Below are 24,682 nucleotides of genomic sequence, written 5' to 3' on the forward strand. Positions count from 1 at the left end.
AGTAAATCATATTCATCATATACGTCCCAATTTTGCACACACAAAAAATGAAAATAGCCCCCAAAAGAAAGGCTGTGGATAATGCCATCCATCCTCAAAAGACCCCCTGCTGTCATTTCTCAACAAAGGCGCAGAGAGAAATCAAGGTGTGGAATCTAATGAATGTCCATGAAGGAGCTACTTTTGAATGCTTTAAAGAAAGTCTAAATAAAGTTGCGTTTTCTTTTTTTTTTTTTTTTTTTGAGACAGATTTTCACTTTTGTTTCCCAGGCTGAAGTGCAATGGCGCAATTTCGGCTCATTGCAACCTCTGCCTCAAGCAATTCTCCTGCCTCAGCCTCCCAAGTAGCTGGGATTACAGGCGCCCACCACCACGCCCAGCAAATTTTTTTGCATTTTTAGTAGAGACGGGGTTTCATCATGTTGGCCAGGCTAGTCTCCAAAGCCTGACCTCAGGCGATCCACCCACCTCGGCCTCCCAAAGTGCTGAGATTACAGGTGTGAGCCACTGTGCCCGGCCGAAATTGTGTTTTCTAAAGCTATTTACATATAAGCTGCCGCTCCTTAGGAAAATTTGGTCCTGTGGTTTATATTTTGGCATGAAACAGCATTGGGCTGTATTCCAGAATCCTGCTTGAAGATTTCTTTTGAAGAAGTCAGAAATTTTCTTTGCATTTTTTTTATTTTTTTGAGACAGATTCTTAGTCTGTCACCTAGGCTGGAGTACAGTGGTGCCATTATAGCTCACTGCAGACTTGAATTCCTGGACTCAAGCAATTCTCCTGCCTCAGCCTCCCAAGTAGCTAGGACCACAGGCAGGCGCCATTCCTTTCAGCTAATGTTTTTATTTTTTATACATATGGGGTCTCGTGTTGCCCAGGCTGGTATTGAACTCCTGGCCTCAAGCAATCTTCCCTCTTTGGCCTCCTAAAATGCTGGGGTTACAGGTGTGAGCCACTTCACTCACTTTAGAGATTTTCACTTTATGAATTGATAAATACAGCATTGCATCACTTAATAGGGATACATTCTGAGAAATGCATCATGAGGCAGTGTCATGATCGTGCAAGCATCACAGAGTGCTGATACAAACCGAGATGGTACAGCCTACTAAACACCTAGGCTATATGGTAGAGCCTGTTGCTCCTAGGCTACAAATCTGTACTGCATGTTACTGTGCTGAATACTATAGGCAATTGTAACACAGTGGTAATTATTTGTATATGTAAACCTATCTAAACACAGAAAAGGTGCAGTAAAAATATGGTACTATAATCTTTTTTTTTTTTTTTTTTGAGACAGAGTCTCACTCTGTCGCCCAGGCTGGTGTGCAGTGGTGTGATCTTGGCTCACTGCAAACCTCCGCCTCCCAGGTTCAAGTGATTCTCCTGCCTCAGCCTCCCGAGTAGCTGGGACTACAGGTGCACGCCACCAAGCCCGGCTAATTTTTGTATTTTTAGTAGAGACGGGGTTTCACCATGTTGGCCAGGATGGTCTCAATCTCCTGACCTCGTGATCCACCTGCCTCGGCCTCCCAAAGTGCTGGGATTACAGGCATGAGCCACCACGCCTGGCCGGTACTATAATCTTATGAGACCACCATTATATATGCAGTCCATCATGGACCAAAATGTCATGTGGTACATGAGTATTTTTCATCTAACTTATATATTGCTCAATGAAGTTTGGGCAGCTCTAAGGAGCAAACATGTTTATAGAATCTAAGTCAACTTGGCCTAAATATATACGACAAAATAGGAGTGATTTTACAAATTCATATTTTGTAGACCTAACTGCAAGGTCATAAGGCATATGCAAAATGATTTCATCAGTTCAGAGGACTAACAGGACTCCACAGAGCATACCGAGGAAATGTTTTTACTTAGAAGCAAAGGATGTGGCTCAGCAAAAGAAAGGGAAGGTAGGCATTAGGGCTCAGAATCATCTAGCTGCACGTTCCTCAGTGGTTTTATTCAAACACAGACTGCACACTGTCTCTGAACTGAAGCACTGAGATCTGTATCAAACTTGATTTGGGGAGAGCTGACAGCAGAACTTCTCTACATGGGTTTTTTTGTTGTCATTGTTTTGTTTTTTGAGACAGAGTCTTGCTCTGTCGCCCAGGCTGGAGTGCAATGGTGCGATCTCAGCCCACTGCAACCTCTGCCTCCCAGGTTCAAGCAGTTCTCCTGCCACAGCCTCCCCAAGTATCTGGGATTACAGGCATGTGCCACCATGACCAGCTAATTTTTGTGTTTTTGGTAGAGACAGGGTTTCTCCATGTTGGCCAGGCTGGTCTCGAACTCCTAACCTCAGGTAATCCTCTGCCCACCTCGGCCTCCCAAAGTGCTGGGATTATAGGTGTGAGCCACCATGCCCAGCCACTGCATGGATATTTATGCTTCTCTGTTCACTGATTACATAGTCAAGCCAGGCTATCTAACTGGTTATGTAAGTTTTAAAAAGTTAAAAAGCCATCATAAACAAATTGGCTCTGGGAGTCTCCCAGGGAATATCAGACTTTAACCAGTACCTCATATAGCTCACTGGCCTTATTCCAACCAAGAGTCAGAGCCAGACATCCGGGCATCGTGGAGATAATGTTAGAGCTTTGCAGTCTGACTGTAAATCAGCTCCATCTTATAAACATGGTTCCTATAACTGCTGTGTATTTCCTGATAATGTATGTGAACAAGCATATCTCCTCACCCTCTGTGTCCCCAGTATCAGATAGTACACAGTACATCTCAAATGTGATCATTTCTTGTCAGCTAATGCTTGAATTTCTCCACTCAGTTTCTGGTCTAGCAATAAAGCCAGGCTTGCCATGTCCTGCTTCACAAGTAATGTGCAACAGCAAAAGCACAGGCTCCAACACTAGTCTACAACATTCACCTGGGATGTTCTAGATATTCATCAGTTTATAATCGGGCTTTTTTTTTTTTTTTTTTTTTTTTTTTTTGAGACGGAGTCTCGCTCTGTCGCCCAGGCTGGAGGCAGTGGCTCGATCTTGGCTCACTGTAAGCTCCGCCTCCTGGGTTCACACCACTGTCCTGCCTCAGCCTCCTGAGTAGCTGGGACTACAGGCACCTGCCACCATGCCCAGCTAATTTTTTGTATTTTTAGTAGAGACGGGGTTTTACTGTGTTAGCCAGGATGGTCTCGATCTCCTGACCTCGTGATCCACCCGCCTCGGCCTCCCAAAGTGCTGGGATTACAGGCGTGAGCCACCGCACCCGGCCTATAATCGGGCTTTTCAAAACCCTAGATATGTGACAATACCAAGTGCTGACAAGAATGTGGAACAACTGGAACTCTTTCTTTTTTAACTTTTGTTTTAGATTCAGGAATACAGGTGCAGATTTGTTACTGGAACTCTCATACATTGCTAATAGGAAAGGCAAAATGGTAAAGCCGCTCTGGAAAACAATATGCCAGTCTCAAAAATTTACACATCCAATATGACCCAGCAATCCCACTTATAAGTATTTATCCTAGAGAAATGAAAAATTATGTGCACACAGAAACCTGTACATGACTGTTTGTAAGTATTATTTATAATTAAAAAAAAAAAACTAGAGACAAGCAAATGTTCTTCAGTGTGTAAATGGATACACTGTGGTACATTCCCAAGATGGAATTCTACTCAACGATAACTATAATGAGCTACTGAAACATGCAGCTACATAGATGAACCTCGAATGCATTACGCTAAAGGAAAGAACCCAGTCCCAAAAAGTTACATACTGTGTGATTCCATTTATATGACATGCTGGAAAAGGTGAAAATACAACAACAGAAAACAGATCAAATGTTGCTGAGTGTCTGGGGTGGGGTGGGATCTGAATACAGAGGGGGTGCACGAGGGAATTCTTTGAGGTGTTGGAATTGTTTTGTATCCTGCTTGTGGTCATAGATAACAAAAATCTATGCATGTGTAAAAAATAGAAGTATACACACAAAAAAGTGAATTGTACTGTCTGTAATTTTTTTTAATAAATAAAAATCCCTAGCTCTGCTTCATCAGCAGCAGTACCTCCTGATTTGTGTCTCCAAAGATATCTTTAGACTGGCTTCTGAATTACATATCCAGTAGTAGTCAGCCTAAACACACACACAGGCCTTGCCACATGGTCTCATCATTGTTCCGCAGGTCAACTCACAACACAAGTAACACATTACAGTTTGCCCGTATTTGTAAACTCCATCCAGATGATCAGCCCCCCATTGGAGTGGCAGGCTTCATGTCTGGGGGTGGCACACCTATGGAAGATGGAACTCAGTGTGTGTGCTCTGTTGGGCGTCTCCATCACATCTAACAGTGGCTGACAAACCAGCCAATACATAGTCATCCGGGCATATGCAATCATTGGGAATAATACTAAGTGGGGCCAATTCTGCCATCCCTTGGTTCTCAGTGGTATTCTTAAATCCAACACAGTGCCATTTAAAAGTCCCTGATTGTATATGTGCTGTGGCACAATCTCGGCTCACTGCAGTCTCTGCCTCCTGGGTTCAACCAATTCGTCCGCCTCAGCCTCCCAAGTAGCTGGGATTACAGGCATGTACCGCCATACCCGGCTAATTTTTGTATTTTTAGTAGAAACAGGGTTTCACTATGTTGGCCAGGCTGGTCTTGAACTCCTGACCTCAAGTGATCCCAAGCCTCAGCCTCCCAAAGTGCTGGGATTACAGTGTATGTTTTTATTGATGCATAATGATTGTACATATTTATGGGATATGTGTGATATTTTGATACGTGCATACAATATGTAATAAATCAGGGTAATTAGGATATCCACCTCAAACATTTATCATTTCCTTGTGTTAGAAACATTTCAAATATTATCTTCTACCTATTTTGAAATATACAATAAATTATTGTTAACTATAGTCATTCTACTATCCTATCAAGCACTAGAACTTATTCCTTCTATCTAACCATATATATATTTTTTTGAGACAGAGTCTCGCTCTGTTGTCAGACTGGAGTGCAGTGGCGCGATCTTGGCTCACGGCAACCTTTGCCTCCTGGGTTTAAGCAATTCTCCTGCTTCAGCCTCCCGAGTAGCTGGGACTACATAGGTGCGAGCCACCACACCCAGCTTATTTTTGTATTTTTGGTAGACAGGATTTCACCATGTTGGCCAGGATGGTCTCGATCTCTTGACCTTGCGATGCACCCACCTTGGCCTCCCAAAGTGCTGGGATTACAAGCATAAGCCACCGCACTCGGCCATATCTAACCATATTTTTATATCCATCAACCAACCTCTCTTCACCCCTAGCCACTCACTTCCTAACCTCTGGTAACCATCATTCTACTCTAACCTCCATGAGATCAACTCTTTTAGCTCCACTTATGCATGAGAACATGCCAAGTTTGTCTTTCTGTTCCTGGCTTATTTCCCTTAACATAATTAACCTCCACTTCCAGCCATGTTGCTGCAAATGGAGGAATTTCATTCTGTTTATGGCTGAATAGTATTCTATTGTGTATAAATCCATTATGCATTGATAGAGACTTAGGTTGATTCCATATTTTGGCCGTTGTTAATAGTGCTGCAGTAAACATGGGTGTGCAGATAGCTCTTAGATATACTGATTTCCTTCCTTTTGGATATGTACCCAGCAGTGAGATTTCTGGATTATGTGGTTGATCTATGTTTAGTTTCTTGAGGAAACTCTATAATTTTTTCTATAGTGGTTATACTAATTTACATTCCCACCAGCAGTGTACTAAAGTGTTCCCCTCTCTCTGCCCTCACCAAGATCTGTTATTGTTTGTCTTTTTGATAATGGTCATTTTATTTTTTTATTTTTATTCATTTTTTGGAGACAAAGTCTCACTCTATTGCCCAGGCTGGAGTGCAATGGTGTAATCTCGGCTCACTGCAACCTCTGCCTCCTGAGTTCAAGCGATTCTCCTGCCTCAGCCTCCTGAGTAGCTGGGATTACAGGTGCTTGCCACCATGCCAGGCTAATTTTTGTATTTTTAGTAGAGAGGGGTTTCACCATGTTGGCCAGGCTGGTCTCCAACTGCTGACCTCAGGTGATCCACCTGCCCCAGCCTCCCAAAGTGCTGGGATTACAGGCATGGGCCACCACACCTGGCCTTATTTTTTTAGACAGAGTTTCGCTCTTTCACCCAGGCTGGAGTGAAATGGCGCAATCTCGGCTCACTGCAACCTCTGCCCTCTGGGTTCAAGCAATTTTCCTGCGTCAGCCTCCTGAGTAGCTGGGATTATAGGGGCCTGCCACCACACCTGGATAATTTTTGTATTTTTAGTAGAGATGGAGTTTCACCATGTTGGTGAAATTTGCATGAGATTTAGAAGGTGGAAGTGAAGCAGTGCTACTATTCTTGGAAGGTTTTCATGGATGAGCAAATGGCTACATGTGGCATGTTCTTCTCATGGCCAATAGCAAAAGCCAAGTCATAATATGAAAGCACATGTAAAGTTCTGTTGGGGACCAGCCTCAACACCACCTGTAGGGTACCTGAAGTCTGGTGGCGACAAAGGAATGAGAAGAGACAGGTTAAGAGTTCATAAAGGTGGGAGCCAAGGGGCCAGAGCAAATCAGAGGCTGCAAAGGTGCCAAGCTCTGGTCTCCACACTATTTATCGAGTACAATCATTTAGATCTAAGAAGCAGATGTTCAGGGTGAAACAGTGAAAGGGGGGCAATGGTGGTTTAGGTAAATTTTCTTTGTGCTGAAGCAGCATAAACTTAACTACTGATTTATTCTTTTACTTATCAGAGAGCAGCTGTGGGGAGTGGGCCTAACTAGAACCCGGCATATCTGGCCACATTGCAGTGCTTCAAAGGAGTGTCTTTCTCTTTGAGCACAGTGTTTATAGGTAAGAGAGCAGGTCACACTCTGGTCATGGGAACGTGAAGGCAATTAGGAGGCTTTCCTCCTCAGAGGCCTCTTGTGGCTTTCCACAACTTATTGTCCCATATTTTTATGGCCAGTTTATGCAGGCACCCCACAAGCCCTTTTCCCAACAGTTCTACCAAAAATGACTTCCACTCACATTCTATTCACTAAATCCAATAAATTCCATGTTAGGATGCATGTTAACATTATCTATTGGTTGTGTTTTGACAATTTTCGTTTTTTTTTTTTTCTTTTTGAGACAGAGTCTCACTGTGTCACCCACGCTGGAGCACAGTGGCGCGATCTCGGCTTACTGCAAGATCCATCTCCCAGGTTCACGCCATTCTTCTGTCTCAGCCTCCCGAGTAGCTGGGACTACAGGCGCCCACCACCACGCCCAGCTAATTTTTGTATTTTTTTTTTTTTTTAGTAGAGATGGGGTTTCACCGTGTTAGCCAGGATGGTCTCGATCTCCTGACCTCGTGATCCACCTGCCTCGGCCTCCCAAAGTGCTAGGATTACAGGCATGGGCCACCACGCCTGGCCAGTTTTGATAATTTTCATCCACATCAAATAAGAATAAATATAGCTTATTGGCCGGGCATAGTGGCTGCGCATGCCTGTAGTCCCAGCTACTCGGGAGGCTGAGGCAGGAGAATTTTTAACCTGGGTGGCGGAGGTTGCAGTGAGCCAAGATTGCACCACTGGACTCCAGCCTGGGCATGTCTCAAAAAAAAAAAAAAATGAAGTAGGCCAAATGTGGACTAATGATGAGAGTGTGTAATAAATCACATATTATGAATAACCTACTTTTGTCCAAAGAATTTATGAAATTTACATGAAATATTCCCGTTAGAATAAAAGGAAACTGATAGCAGTCATTGCACCTGTGGAGAGAAAGTGAGTGGCTACAGAACTGGATGTTAGGGGAGAATAAATTTTCACATTTTTGGTAATTTTTGAATTTTTATAATATGTGCTTTTATTTAAAAAGTTAGAAGGTTTTAAAAAATAAATGTAATGTCAAAATACATACGCCAGATACTCTTTAATCCCACTGTTGGGAATCTGCACAATAGAAACAAAATAAGGTAAAATTAGAGTTCTAGGTGAACATTAGAAACAACTTCAATGTCTGTAGTAGGTAATGGCCCAAAATACGGACACACATTCCATTCTAGAAATATTCTGAACCTTACAAAGAATGGGTTACATCTTTATGTACTGACCTGGAAAAGTATTCATGATTATTATGAAAAGGACAAGACGCTATCAAATGTCCGTATGGGGGTAAAAGCTCCTCCAAACACATGCAAAAAATGCTTTCTGTGTACAGGTTGTTTGAGCATAAAGGAAGAAGAAATACACATACTGGTTATCTTAGAGATTTGAGGGAAGGGAGGAAATTGTTCTCATTTTATTTATGCTATATTTCACTGGTTTCAGTGAAACATGTAATTTTAGAAAATTTATTCTCAATAAAAAAAGTATTCTCAATAATGGTTAATACAATAACTCAGAAACAGCATTAAAATGAGACCAAAATTTACACTTTAATTACTTTTCCATTTTCTCACTTAAAAACATTTGATTTTCAAGGATTGCTTAAATAAATCAATACTAATGAAACTGGTGGCTTACCAACTTTTTCCTTAAATAAAACAAACACAATGTGTATTTCCATCAACAAATTTCATGATCCTAGACTAGGATGGGGAGGGAGGAGAGGAAACCTGACTGGCTTCTCACCAGTATGAAGAGTCTGATGTAAGTTAAGTTGTAATCTATGATTAAACGCCTTCCCGCGTTGATAAGGTTTCTTTCCAGAATGAATTCTCTGATGGTGTGAGAAGCTTGAATGATAGCTAAAGGCCTTCCCACATTCCTTACATTCATAGGGTTTCTCACCAGTATGAATTCTTTGATGTTGAATAAGGTGTGAATGAAGTCTAAAGGCCTTACCACATATCATGCATTCATGAGGTTTCTCACCAGTATGAATTCTCTGATGTCTTTTGAGGTGTGAACACTGTCTAAAAGTCTTCCCACATTCCTTACACTCATAGGGTTTCTCACCAGTATGAATCCTCTGATGTAGGGTTAGTTGTAAGCCATCACAAAAAGCCTTCCCACATTCATGACATTCATAAGGTTTCTTGCCAGAATGAATTTTCTGATGGTGCGAGAAGCTTGAGTGATAGCTAAAGGCCTTCCCACATTCCCGACATTCATAGGGTTTCTCACCAGTATGAATTCTCTGATGTATAGTAAGATGTGAGCGATGCCTAAAAGTCTTTCCACATTCTTTACATTCATAAGGTTTCTCACCAGTATGGAGTCGCAGATGTTCAGTAAGTTGAAAGCCACGAATAAAAGCCTTCCCACATTGCTTACATTCATAGGGTTTTTCACCAGTATGAAGTCTCTGATGTTGAGTAAGCTGTGATCGCTGTCTAAAGGCCTTCCCACATTCTTTACATTCATAAGGTTTCTCACCAGTGTGGATTCTTTGATGTAGAGTAAGTTCTGAGCCATAATTAAAGGCCTTCCCACATTCGTTACATTCATAGCGTTTTTCACCATTATGAATTCTTAGATGTTTAAGTTGTGAGCAATGAACAAAGGCCTTCCAACATTCTTTACACTCATTGCATTTGTCACCATTTTGAATTGTCTGTTGTTTAAAAAGGCATGGTGTATTAACAATTTCTGTGCATTCTTTACATTCAGAAAGTTCTTTAGAATGAGTTCTTTTGTGGTGACTAAAAAATAAATGGTAACTGAAGATTTTTCTACACTTTTTACATTCAGAGATTTTCTCTCTATCATAAAATTCTTGAGTGAGTAAAGTATGTTGGCTAAAAATGGGCATGTTTTCATGGTTAATCATAAGTTGTTTAAAATAACCCTCCTCTTGTCCCTGATGTTGCTCAAAATGACAGTTGCCTTCCCAGATATCTCTGAAAATTGATCTCTCAGGACTATGGCTTCTAAATTCTTCCATGTTAACCCACTGGGATAATTCTGTTTCATAAATATCCCTTTTTGGAGATAACTTCTGGGGCTCATCTCTGGACGCCAAGTCTGAAAGATAAGAAATATATTTTAACTCCTGATTTTGTACTATAAGAGAAATAAAATGTCTATGGTAGCAATGAGAGATAACTGCAAATAATTCATATAAGAAATAAAAGGCTTGGAGAACTCTTAAATGGGTAAAGGAGCACAGGGAAATGAGAGCACTCAAATGAAGTAGTTAATTAGGGAAATAAGTCAATTCAATGGTGCTGAAATTTTGATCCGCCTCTGAATTACCTTGAGAGTTTGTTGCAATTATGGATGTTCAGGAAACATTGTAAATCAACTCAATCAGAATCTAAGAGAGTTGGTCTTAGAATGAGGTCAACTGAGTCAGAGTCCATATGTTTAACACTATCAGGCCAAAGGTTTATGCGGCAGATTGTCAGCTGTTGCCAAATATCTATTTTTTTCCCTTTTAAAAAAATATCAATTGAACCCATGGCTTTTTATTTGAGAATAAAGCTGCCAATATAAACTCTGCATTTCCCAAACTCCTTTACAGCTGAGAATGCCATGCAACTGGGTTCTGCCTAAAGAAATACAGAGATATTATGTAATACCGTCTCAGTTCTTTCCTTAAGAGCCAGGTGGCCCACGCCCTATATTGCTTGTTTTCCCTCTTCCTCAACAAAGCTGATGTCAATATTGATTTGCTGTCATGTCTATCAAATAATGGTTTTGCAGAGTAGATACCTTTCCAGCTTGGATTTTAATGCAAGAGAAAATTAAATTTATATGCCTGGGTTATAGACATTGTATCAAAAAAAGAAAATTAATTTAAACATCTATATGGTTTCAATCACTATTGTTCTGGATCTCTGTCACAAGCAGCTTAACCTACATACATACAAATACAGCTTCCCATGGAAATTTTAAAACTTCAGCTCCTTGGCATGAGAATAAAGGGCTTCTGCTAACCAATATAATCTCATTTTTAGTCTAATTCCTTTTTATTCATTAAGCTATAACCAAATTAATCTGTCAACAACTAGGACATGCCAAAGCCTTTTCCTATGTTAGAGCTTCATAGCTTCTTCCATGTGCTAAGAATCTTTTTGCCTAGATTTTTTGTATAGTGGGCTTCATTTCTTCTAAGTCTCAGAGTAAAAGTCACTTCCTCAGAATTGTATTCCCGATATTATCTAATGAAGTCCTTCCTGAAGTACTACTGGAATTACATATTCATGTATTATTCATCTTTTTAATATTTGGCCAGGCATGGTGGCTCATACCGGTAATCCCAGAACTTTGGGAGACCTAGGCGGGTAGATCACTTGAGGTCAGGCATTGGAGACCAGCCTGGCCAACATGGTGAAACCTGTCTCTACTAAAAATACAAAAATTAGCTGGGCGTAGTGGCGGATGCCTGTAATCCCAGCTACCCGGGAGGCTGAGACAGGAGAATTGCTTGAACTGGGAGGTGGAGGCTGCAGTGAGCCAAGATCACGCCACTGCACTCCTTACCCGTAAAGCTACTCAAGGATAGAGAAATCACTATAAAACCAACCTTTACAATATAATAAGTATTCAATAATCAGTTGCTGAATAAATGAATTAAATTATTAAGGAAAAGGAATTAAGATGAAGAGAAACAATACAAAGTTAACAGTTGACAATCATAATCATTTAATGAATTAAGATGAAAAGAAACAATACAAAGATAACAGTTGACAATCATAATCATTTAATGAATTAAGATGAAAAGAAACAATACAAAGATAACAGTTGACAATCATAATCATTTAATGCCCTTAAATTTGTAATAACTACTGAACATCTCTCCATGCTTCTATTCACTCCTACATCTACTGTATTGATTTTATGTATAAACACATAAATAAACCATGTACTTGCTTATCTATAACAAGCCACTCCAACTGAGTGGCTTAAAACAGTAAGTCATTTATTATTATTACTATTGCTGTTGTAATTATTAGTGAAGACCAAGTCATGCTCTGTCACCCAGGTGAGAGTGAGTGCAGTGGTGCAATCACAGCTCGCTGCAGGCCCGACCTCCTGAGCTCAAGAAATCCTCCTACCTCACTCAGCTTTTGGAGAAGCTGAGACTATAGGGGTGTGCCACTATGCCCTGCTAATTTTTAAATCATTTTTTGTAGAGAAAAGACCTCACTTTGTTGTCCAGGCCGGTCTTGAACTCCTGGTTTCAAGTGATTCTCCTGCCTCAGCCTGTCGAAGTGCTGAGATTATAGGCACGAGCCACCACACCAGACCCATTTATCATTATTGTCTTTCAGTCCTGAGGATTAACTGAGCTCAGCCAGGCATTCCTTACTTGGCATTTCTCTAGTGACAGTCACACATTGGTCAGGCTGGATCATTCCAATGGCTTCCTCCACCCACATGTCTGGTACCAGGCCTGAGGAAATATGTAAAGCTTGGGACTATAACAGCTGTGATGCCTGGGGCTTTCTATCCTTATGTGGTCTCTCTACCTGGTGTGTCCAGCATAGCTGTCAAGGTAACAGATGCCCTCTTACCTGCCAACTCCAGACTCCAAAAGCATATGGGGAAATGCAGGGAGGGAGGGCGGGCATATGGGCATATGCCAGGCACAAGCTGTCTACTTTTATGACCTAGCCTCAGAAATCACAAAGTATTTCTATTTGTTGGAAACAAGTCACTTAGGGCTGTCCCATTTTCAAAGCAGGAAGTTAGACTTCTTATTTTTTTTTTTTGGTTTGAGGACTGTCACAGAAGTGGCAGACATGGTGTGTGTGTGTTTTTTTTTGGTGGGGGGGTGGGGCACGGAGTCTTGCTCTGTAGCCCAGGCTGGAGTGCAATGGTGCGATCTCGGCTCGCTGCAAGCTCCGCCTCCTGGGTTCAAGCGATTCTCCTGCCTTGGCTTCCCAAGTAGTTGGGATTACAGGTGGCCACCACCATGCCCAGCTAATTTTTGTATTTTTAGTTGAGATGGGGTTTCACCATGCTGGCCAGGCTGGTCTCGAACTCCCGACCTCAGGCCATCCACCCGCCTTGGCTTCCCAAAGTGCTGGGATTACAGGTGTGAGCCACCGCGCCCGGCCAGCAGACATGTTTACAACCACCACTACACTCACACACATACTTATTATGTACAGATATAAACACAAACACACACTTTTCTACATCACTTCCTTACAGAAGATGTTTTTACTAAGTGAACATACCTGTGAAACCACCACTTAACCAAGAAACAGAACATTACCAGAAACCCAGAGCCTTCAAGGCCCTTCCCAGGTTTACCTTACCCACCAAAGGTAGGCGATATCCTGCCTTCTTACACTATGCAGTGGTTTTTGTCTATTTCTGAATTTCAAATAAATGGAATGATATAGGAGGTACTTTTTTCTCCAGCATCTTCTGTCCAGTACCACGTGTGAGGTTCATTTGTAATATTACATATAGTAGTAGTTTCTTAATTTTCATTACTATATAGCAGCAGTACTCAATGGGTGGTCCAAGGACCACAGAGGGTACCTGAGACCCTGTCAGGAAGTCTATAAGGTCAAAGCTATTTTCATACTAATTCTGAGACATTTGCCTTTTTTACTTATTCTCTTACCACTGGACAGGAGAGATTCTGAGAGACTACTAGAAGTGTGATAACGTCACATTCTGAAATCTAACAATGCGTGATTATGTATTTCTGTGTGTTCTAGAAGTTTCTAGAGTAGTAGGTTTGGGGAATAAATGTGTACTTTCAGAAATTAGCTGACTTCGTTACCAGTATGTCTACTGTACTCTTAAAAACTGTATTTATTTATACCTGCTTTTATGTCTGTAGCCTCATTATTGTCCAAGAAATTATTGTGAAATTCCCAAGTTTTCCATGTACTTACATGGAAACAAAAGAATAAATACTTCATTTTAGAATAATATTTTATTATACAATAAAAAGAGAATATGTATTTCTTTTTTTTTTAGACAGAGTTTCGCTCTTGTTGCCCAAGCTGGAGTGCAATGACACAATCTCGGCTCACTGCAACCTCCGCCTACTGGGTTCAAGCGATTCTCCTGCCTCAGCCTCCCGAGTAGCTGGGATTACAGGCGCGAACCACCGCATCTGGCTAATTTTTGTATTTTTAGTAGAGATGGGGTTTCACCATGTTGGCCAGGCTGGTCTTGAACTCCTGACCTCAAGTGATCCTCCTGCCTCGGCCTCCCAAAGTGCTGGGATTACAGGCGTAAGCCACCGCGCCCAGCCAGTTTTTTGTGTTTTTTTTTTTTTTGAGATGGAGTCTTGCTCTGTCACCCAGGCTGGAGTACAGTGGCGCAATCTCGGCTCACTGCAGCCTCTGACTCCCGGGTTCAAGCAATTCTCTGCCTCAGCCTCCCAAGTAGCTGGGATTACAGGCACATGCCACCACATCAGCTAATTTTTTTTGTATTTTTAATAGAGACGGGGTTTCACCATGTTGGTCAGGCTGGTCTTGAACTCCTGGCCTCAAGTGATTTGCCCACCTCGTCCTCCCAAAGTGCTGGGATTAGAGGTGTGAGCCACCATGCCTGGCCAGGTTTATTTTTTGACACTACTTTTATTATTAAAAAATCTGGCCTGGAGTGGTGGCTCACATCTGTAATCCCAGCACTTTGGGAGGCTGAGATGGGAGGATTACTTGAGTCCAGGAGTTTGAGACCAGCCTGGACAACATAGCAAGACCTTGTCTCTACTAAAAAAAATAAAAATAGAAATGTAGCTGGGTGTAGTGGTGTGTACCTGTGGTCCCAGCTACTTGGGAGGCTGAGGTGGGAAGATTGCTTGAGCCTGAGAGGTCCAGGCTGCAGTGAGCTGTGATCACTCCACTGCACTCCAGCGTGGGTAACAGAGTGAGACCCTGTCTCAACAACAACAAAAAAGATCTGTTGTATAACCCTGTGCCCACACTTGACAATACTGCATTGTACACCTAAAATTCCACGAAGAGGGTAGATCTCATGTAAAGTATTTACAACACAAGAAAATTTTTAAAAGTGTTTACATATTTAATAAATACTTTTTTCTATTTCTTAGCATATAGCACCAATGTAAATAAATATTAATTATAGCATCCATAGTTAAATTTCTCAATATTTGTCTTTGAGAAACACTTTGAGTATTTTTTGAGAAACACTTTATTTCCCACTTTATTGAGGGAAAATTGACAATTAAAATTTATATATTTAAAGCATATGACCTGATGATTTGATATACATTTACATTGTGAAATAATCACCACAGTCAGCTAACATATTCATCACCTTACATAGTTAACTGTTTTCTTTTTTTTGTGGTAAGAACACTTAACATGTACCTTCAGCATGTTTCAAATATACAATACAGTACTGCCAACTACAGTCATAATATATTATGTCAGATATTCAGAATCCACTCATCTTGCATAACTGAAGCTTTATTTTATTTATTTTTTTGAGATGGAGTCTTGCTCTGTTTCCCAGGCTGGAATGCAGTGGAGTGAACTCGGCTAACTGCAACCTTCACCTCCCGGGTTCAGGCGATTTTCCTGCCTCAGCCTCTTGAGTAGCTGGGACTACAGGCGTAAGCCACCATACCCGGCTAATTTTTGTATTTTTAGTAGAGGCAGGGTTTCACTATGTTGGCCAGGCTGGTCTGGAACTCCTGACCTCATGATCCACTCGCCTCGGCCTCCCAAAGTGCTGGGATTACAGGCGTGAGCCACCGTGCCTGGCCAGATTTTGACTATTTTGTTGTTGTTGTTGTTGTTATTGTTGTTGATTGAGATGGAGTTTCACTCTTGTTGCCCAGGCTGGAGTGCAATGGTGTGATCTCAGCTCACTGCAACTTCCGACTCCCGGGTTCAAGCTATTCTCCTGCCTCAGCCTCCCGAGTAGCTGGGATTACAGGCGTGCGCCACCATGCCCAGCTAATTTTTTGTATTTTTAGTAGAAACGGGGTTTCACCATGTTAGCCAGGCTGGTCTCAAACTCCTGACCTCAGGTGATCCACCCTCTTCTGCCTCCCAAACTGCTGGGATTAGAGGTATGAGCTGCCGCACCTGGTCAAAATTAGACTTTAGGAAAGTTTGTATCAGCCCCTGTGAGCTTGACAGCTTCCAAATACTTAAAGACTTACCTGATTAGATTCGTGGTGTTATTAACAAGTATGATTTTTTGGCTATTTTATAAGAAAATGTGTCAAAGTCTGGAAGATCTGCATAACTAATTGGAGCAATATTTTCCAAATAACTAATGCATCATGTTACACAACAGGTACCACAGATAAGAGATCCATTCAAAGAACAAGACAGACTAGTGAGTTTTAATTTAATAGATTAAATTCAGAGGCAGATGTGAGATCCACCTGTCTTCTTTTAATCCAAGCATTAAAGAAATGTGCACTCACGCCTGTAATCCCAGCACTTTGGGAGGCTGAGGCGGGCGGATCACGAGGTCAGGAGATCGAGACCATCCTGACTAACACGGTGAAACCCCGTCTCAACTAAAAATACAAGAAACTAACTGGGCGTGGTGGCGGGCACCTGTAGTCCCAGCTACTCGGGAGGCTGAGGCAGGAGAATGGTGTGAACCCGGGAGGTGGAGCTTGCAGTGAGCAGAGATCGCACCACTGCACTCCAGCCTGGGAGACAGAGCAAGACTCCGTCTCAAAAAAAAAAAAAGAAATGTGCAAAAAATGAAAAACATTGCCACTTCTCACACTAAATATTTTCGTTTTGTTTTGGAAAATATAACTTATGTTAACATATAGTTTATTATTTTTAAATGAATTAAATGAATATTTCATTTTTCCTAAATTTCTAAGACAGTTAATATTGAAGGATATAATCTACATACGCAAGAGCTCTTGGGGTTCTCAATAGTTTTTAAGAGTATAAAGGTATCCTGAGAATAAAAAGTTTGAGACTGATAGCTATATATAGCATTCCATTCTAACACAATTTATTTTTCCATACACCTAATGATGGACATTCTGGTTGCTTCCAATAGTTGACTATTATGATTAGTGCTGCTATGAACATTCCTGTACATTTCTTTTGGTGAAAATAATTACTCTTTTCTGTTAGGTATGCACATCAGAGTGAAATTGCTGCATCATAGGATATAAATTTCTTCAGCTATAGTTGACATTATGCAACAATTTTCTAATTTAGGCCAGGTGTGGTGGTTCATGCTTGTAATCTCAGCACTTTGGGAGGCTGAGACAGGCATATCACTTGAGGTCAGTAGTTTCAGACCTGCCTGGCCAACATGGTGAAACCCTGTCTCTACTAAAAATACAAAAATTAGCTGGGTGTGGTGGTGGGTGCCTGTAATCCCAGCTACTTGGGAGGCTGAGGCAGAAGAATTGCTTGAACCCAGGAGGTGGAGGTTGCAGTGAGCTGAGATGTGCCAGTGCACTCCAGCCTAGGTGACAGAGCAAGACTCTGTCTCAAAAAAGCAAAAAATAAATAAATAACATTCTAATTTAAAATTCCACTTTCAATTTACTTTCAATTCTTTTGCGTATATACCTAGAAGTAGAATTGCTGGATTATATGGCAATTCTATTTTTAGTGTTTTGAGAAATTACCATACTGTTTTCCATAGTGGCTGTATGATATAGCTTGGATATGTGTCCCCTCTAAATCTCATGTCGAATTGTAATCTCCAATGCTGGAGGTGGGGCCTAGTGGGAAGTAATTGGATCATGGGAGCAGTTTTCTCATAAATGGTTTAGTATCATTCCCTTGGTGCTATCCTCATGATGGTGAGTGAGTTCTTATGATATCTGGTCCTTGGAAGTGTGTGGGCTGGGTGCGGTGGCTCACGCCTGTAATCCCAGCACTTTGGGAGGCCGAAATGGACAGATTACCTGAGGTCAGGAGTTCAAGACCAGGTTGACCGTCATGGTGAAACCCTGTCTCTACTAAAAATACAAAATTAGCTGGGCATGGTGGCAGGCACCTGTAATCCCACCTACTCGGGAGGCTGAGGCAGGAGAATCGCTTGAAACCGAGGTGGAGGTTGCAGTGAGCTCAGATTGCGCCATTGCTTTCCAGCCTGGACAACAAGAATGAAACTCTGTTTCAAAAAAAAAAAAAAAAGTGTGTGGCACCTCCCCACGCTCCCCACTCTCTCTCTTGCTCCTGCTTTCACCATGTAAAGTGCCTGCTCCTGCTTTGCCTTCCACCATGAATAAAAGCTCCTTGAGGCCTCCCTAGAAGCTGAGCAGGGCCATGCTTCCTATAAAGCCTGCAGATCCATGAGCCAATTAAACCTCTTTTCAAACTACCCAGTCTCAGGTATTTACAGCAATGCAAGAATGATCTAATACATTGTACCATTTTACATTCTCACCAATAGTGCACAAAGGTTCAACTTTCTCCACATTCCTGGCAATACTTGTTATGTTTTTTTTTTTACATTAACCATCCTATTGAGTGTGAGGTGATATCTCATTGCATGTTTTTTTGTTTGTTTGTTTGTTTTTTGTTTTCGTTTTTGGTTTTGTTTTTCAGACAGAGTCTCATTGTCACTCAGGCTGGAGTACAGTGGTGCAATCTCAGCTCACTGCAACCTTTGCCTCCCAGGTTCAAGTGATTCTTGTGCCTCAGCCTCCCAAGTACCTGGGACTACAGGTGCGTGCCACCATGCCCGGCTAATTTTTGTATTTTTTGGTAGAGACGGGGTTTCGCCATGTTGGCCAGGCTGATCTCGAACTCCTGACCTCAAGCGATCCACTTGCTTCGGCCTCCCAAAGTGCTGGGATTACAGGCATGAGCCACCATGCCCAGCCTCATTGTGGTTGTGGCTAGCATTTCCTTAATGGCCAGTGATTTTGAACATCTCTTCATGTGCCTGTTGGCCCCAGCAGCACAAGAGGTATGGAGCAGATCAGAATAGCAGTGTAATGGTTTTGAAAACTAAACTGTCATTGGAACTAAACCCTACAAAAGTAGATCAGATCTTTACTAAATCTAACAGGATAACTACTTGCTCAAATTGATTAAATAGAATCAAGACTCTCTGAAACATAATAACGAAAATATCCAAGGTACAACTGAAAATCACTTGTCATACCAAAAACCAAGAAAACCAAAATCTGAAGGAGAAAAGGCAATCAACTAATGCAAATACAAGGATGAATCACATGTTGGAATTATCTGACAAAGACTTTAAAACATGCTTCACAAAAAGGCTTTGCCAATCAATTATAAATTCTCTTGAAACAGTATATTTTATTATTTATTTATGTTTTTTTTGAGACAGTCTCACTCTTGGCGCCCAGGCTGGAGTGCAATGGCATAATCTTGGCTCACTGCAACCTCTGCCTCCCGGGTTCAAGCAATTCTCCTGCCTCAGCCTCCTGAGTAGCTGGGATTACAGGCTGGGCCATCATGCCCAGCTAATTTTTTGCATTTGTAGTAGAGACGGGGTTTCACCATGTTGGCCAGGCTGGTCTTGAAATCCTGACCTCAGGTAATCCACCCTCCTCAGCCTCCCAAAGTGCTAGGATTACAGGTGTGAGCCACTGCGCCTGGCCTGAGCCACTGCGCCTGGCCTAAGCCACCACGCCTGGCTGAAACAGTGTACTGTAAACTTAAAAACTGCTAGGAGAGTAGATGTTAAATGTTCTCCCACACACAAAAAAATAAGTTTATAAGATAACTATTGTGGAAGAACAAAAAAAGAAGCATGTGAGGTAATAGATATGTTAATTAGCTAGATTTAATCGTTTCACAACCTATACGTATATCAAAACATCATATTGTAGACCATAAATACATACAATTTGTATTTTTCAATTAAAAGTAATTTTTAAAATAATCTGGCTGGGCGTGGTGGCTCACTCCTGTAATCCCAGCACTTTGGGAGGCCAAGGTGGGTGGATCACAAGGTCAGGAGTTCGAGACCAGTCTGACCAACATGGTGAAACCCCGTCTGTACTAAAAATACAAAAATTAGCCAGGCATGGTGGTGGGCACCTGTAATCCCAGCTACTCAGGAGGCCGAGGCAGGAGAATCACTTGAACCCAGGAGGTGGAGGGTCCAGTGAGCTGAGATTGCTACTGCACTTCAGCCTGGGCGAAAGAGTGAGACTCCATCTTAAAACAAAAAAAATTAAATAATAAGAATCCATGGGTCAAAGAGGGAGTCTCAAAGGAAAAAATTTTCAAAACAACTATAAGTACATATATACATCCTTTATATATATGAATATACAGAATAATAACACCACATACAACTTTATACTTATAACTTCAACAAATTAGAAGATATGGACGAAATCTTTGAAAATCACAAACTACCAATACTCTACTAAGATAAAATAGGCAATCTGAATAGTCCTACAACTATTAAATAAATTGAATTTATAATTAAAAAGCTCCCAAAAAGAAATCTCCAGGTTAAGAAAGTTGCTCTGGAGAAGTTTACTAAACATTCATATGATGTTTTACACAATGTCTTCCAGAAAACAGAAGAAAAGACAACACTTCTCAACTCACTTTATAAGGCCAGTATTAACTCTGATACCAAAACAAGACTAGGGCGACACAACAAAGAAAATACAAATCAATATCTTTCACGAACTTAAATGAGAAAATTGTTAACTAAATTTTAGCAAATCAAATCCAACCCAACAATGAATAAAAAGCATAATATACCATGACTAAGTGGGATTTATTCTAGGTATAAGAAGCTAATTTAATATTTAAAAATAGTTCAATGTAATATATTATATAAATATGATAAATAAGAAAAATAACATGATCACATCAACACTCATTCATATTAAAAAAAAAACCTCCCAGAGCATTAGAGAGGGGAACTCCCTCAACCTTATAATGTAAAGTATCTACAAAATTCCTAGAGCTGGCTGGGCGCGGTGGCTCATGCCTGTAATCCCAGTACTTTGGGAGGCCGAAGCAGGTGGATCACTTGAGGTCAGGAGTTCGAGACCATCCTGGCTAACACAGTGAAACCCCATCTCAACTAAAAATACAAAAAATTAGCCATGCGTGGTGGCAGACGCCTGTAGTCCCAGCTACTAGGGAGGCTGAGGCAGGAGAATGGTGTGAGCCTGGGAGGCGGAGCTTGCAGTGAGCTGAGATTGCGCCACTGGACTCCAGCCTGGGGCACAAAGCGAGACTCCGTCTCGGGGAAAAAAAAAAAAAATTCCTAGAGCTAACATCATACGTAATGTTAAAAGACTGAATGCTTTCCCTCCAAAATGGGGAAAACACAGGATGTCCACTTTTACCACCCTTATTCAACATAGTATTAGAAGTTCTTGCCACTCCAGTAAGGCAAGAAAAAGAAATAAAAGGCATAGATTATGAAATAAAAAGAAAATTATCTATTTGTCGATAATTTGTTTATAAGTAGGAATCTCTAAGAAAAAAATAACTAGTACTAATATGCAAGTTGAGTAAGATCACAAAATATAGGATTAATATATAAAATTAACTATACTCCAATATAAAAATGCAATGCCATTTACAAATGCTCCAAAGAAAATGAAATACTTAGGTATAAAACTAACAAAACTTGTACAGATTCTGTATGATGAAAATTGTAAGATGCTAATAAAAGAAATCAGGGAAAACAAAAATACTTGGAGAGGCATGCTGTGTTCATGCTTTGGAAGACTGAATAGAATAAAGGTGTTCTCTCTTACTTCATCTATAGGCTTAACACAATTCCCATGAAAATCTCAGCAAATTTTTTGTAGATACAGACAAGCTTTTCTAAAACTTATATTGAAAGAAAAAGGTCCTAAGGATAGCCAAAATAATTATGAAAAATAACACAGTGGGAAGAATCACTCCTTCCAATGTTAAGGTTTACTGAATACCTGCAGCCATCATGAAAGGTCGCACTAAAAGAGAGATGGTCACAAAGATCAGTGCAACAGAACAGAGAATGCAGAAAGAGAGCCACACAAATGTGCACAACTAATTTTTGACAAAGGTGAAAAAGCTATTCACTTGAGAAGGGATAACTTTTAAATAAATGCTATGAGCATCCATAGAAAAAAAAGAACCTTGATCTAAATCTCACAACTTTACAAAAATGAACACAAAATGAACTACAAACTTAAATGAAAAATGTAAAACTATAAAATTTCTGGCCAGGCATGGTGGCACATGCCTATAATCCCAGCACTTTGGGAGGTAGAGGTGGGCGGATCACCTGAGGTCAGGAGTTCGAGACCAGCCTGGCCAACATGGTGAAACCCCGCCTCTACTAAAAAAAAACAAAAAAACCCCACAAAAATTAGCTGGGTGTGGTGGCACGTGCTTGTAATTCTAGCTGCTTGCAAGGCTGAGGCAGGAGAATTGCTTGAACCTGGGAGGTGGACGTTGCAGTGAGCTGAGACTGCCCCATTGCACTCCAGCCTGGGTGACAGAGCAAGACTCCGTCTCAAAAAAAAAACAAAAAACAAAAAAACTATAAAATTTCTAAAAAAGAACATTAGAGAAAATCTTAAGGACCTTTGAGTAGGCAAACAGTTCTTAGACGTGACACTAAATACATATACACACACGAAAAACACAGTTCATAAGAGAAAAGAAGATAAACTAGACCTCATCAAAATTAAAAACTTTTGCTCTGCAAAGACCCTGTTAAAAGGATAAAAAGACAAATTACAGGGCAACCCGCTGGGGTCCCCTTCCATGCTGTGGAAGCTTTGTTCTTTCGCTCTTCACGATAAACCTTGCTACCGCTCAAAAAAAGACAAATTACAGACTGGGAGAAAATATTTGCAGGTCATAAATCCAACAAAGGCATTCTGTCTAAGATACAAAAAGAACTTTGAAAACTCAACAATATAAAACTAACCAAATTAGAAAATGGGCAAAAGGCATGGAGAGACATTTCACTAAATAGGATAGACAGATGGCACACACAGATGTTCAACATTACTTGCCATTAAGGAAATTCAAATTAAAACCACAATAAGATATAATGACCCACCTATTAGAATGGCTAGAATGAAAAACAATTAGAACACCAAGTGCTGGCTATGATTAGAGAAACTAGATCACACATACATTGCCAGTAAGAATGTAAGACGGTATAAACATTGTCGACAATAATTTGGCAGCTCCTTGAAAAACTAAAAATGGACTTATTACACCACCCAGCAACTACACTCTTGAGCATTTATCGTAAACAAATGAAGACTTATTTTCATGTACCAGTTTGTACATGAATGTAAAAAACAAAAACCCATATATACATGTATGTGTATATGAAATAAAAGAAAAAAAAAGCCATTTTCAAAAGGACAAGTATTGCAGGATTCTATTTATGTAACATTTATGAAATTACATAATTATACAGAGAACAGAACAGTGGTTGCCAAGGTGTATTAGTCTGCTCTCATGCTGCTGATAAAGACATACCCAGGACTGGGTAATTTATAAAGAAAACGGTTTAATGGACTCACAGTTCCACGTGGCTGGGGAGGCCTCACAATCATGGCAGAAGGCAAAGGAGGTGCAAAGGCACATCTTACATGACAGCAGACAAGACAGAATGAGAGCCAAGCGAAAGGGGAAACCCCTTATAAAACCATCAGATCTTGTGACACTTATTCACTACCATGAGAACAGTATGGGGGAAACTGCCCCCGTGATTCAATTATCTCCCACCTGGTCCCTCCCACAACACGTGGGAATTATGGCAGCCTACAATTCAAGATGAGATTTGGGAAGGGACACAGCCAAACCATATCACAAGGGTTAGGAAAAAGAGAAATGGGATAAGTATAGCTAACACAAGGGAGTCTTGTGAGGTATTATTGAGTATTTTGGCTACTGTGGTGGTGACACAAGGCTACATGTGATAAAACTGCATAGAGCTATAAATATACACACAGAAATGAGTGCATGTATAACTGGTGAAATCTGAGTAAGTTCTATGAATTGTAGCAATGTCAATTTTTTGGTATGGTATTGTACTATAGTTGGGTAAGGTATTAACCCTGGGGGAAGCTGCAAAGGGGGTGCACAGGACTCCCCTGTACATTTCTTTGCAACCTCTTGTGAATCCATAATTATTTCAAAATAAAAAGTCTTTTTTTTTAAAGAAAATCCATGCCAAGGAAAAGGCCTTCCCAGGTATAAAAAAACTGGTAAAGGAATGTTATCTTTACATTAAAATATGTATGAGTATATGTACCATTTTTCCATGATTCCTCTCCATTAGTTTCCTAGGGCTGCCATTAACAAAGTCCCACAAACTGGGTGGCTTAAAACAACACAACTGTATTCTCTCACAGTTCTGTAGCACTTGATTGATTGATTGACTGATTGATTGATTGAGACAGGGTCTTGCTCTGTTACCCAGACTAGAGTGCAATGGCAGAATCATGGCTCTCTGCAGCCTTGACCTCCCAGGCTCAAGCAATACTCCCAACTCAGCCCCTTGAGTAGATGAGACTACAGGTAGCATGCCACCATGCTAGGCTAATTTTTTTTGTTTTTTTTGGTACAGGCAGGGTCTCACTATATTGCCCAGACTGGTCTCAAACTCCTAGGCTCAAGCAATCCTTCCACCTTGGCCTCCCAAAGTGCTGGGATTACAGGCGTGAGCCACCACGTTCAGCCTATAGCACTTCTATGAATCACAGACATCATCAAAGAACTCTAGCCTGTAGAATGGATCTGCCCTTGACCTACAGCACCCCAAACTTTCCTGGTTGATCTCCTTCCTTCTCAATCATCCCCCTGCCATCTCTACCTCCTCAATATAGT

The 24,682-nt window shown here is 40.9% G+C and overlaps 1 protein-coding gene across 4 annotated transcripts in view; it reads right to left on the bottom strand.

Annotated features, from left to right (window-relative positions):
• Nucleotides 1-8,261: 8,261 nt before the first annotated feature.
• The window catches only part of ZNF461 (zinc finger protein 461), a 28,380-nt gene continuing 11,959 nt past the window's right edge, over nucleotides 8,262-24,682 (bottom strand). For all 4 annotated transcript variants that reach the window (XM_054462374.2, XM_054462372.2, XM_063657600.1 and 1 more), the window contains exon 5: nucleotides 8,262-9,965. In XM_054462374.2, the coding sequence (XP_054318349.2) occupies nucleotides 8,575-9,965 (1,391 nt within the window). In that variant the 3' untranslated portion in view covers nucleotides 8,262-8,574. The remainder of the gene's footprint in view (nucleotides 9,966-24,682) is intronic.

This window comes from Pongo pygmaeus, chromosome 20, assembly GCF_028885625.2.
Source record: "Pongo pygmaeus isolate AG05252 chromosome 20, NHGRI_mPonPyg2-v2.0_pri, whole genome shotgun sequence".
Taxonomy (NCBI): domain Eukaryota; kingdom Metazoa; phylum Chordata; class Mammalia; order Primates; family Hominidae; genus Pongo; species Pongo pygmaeus.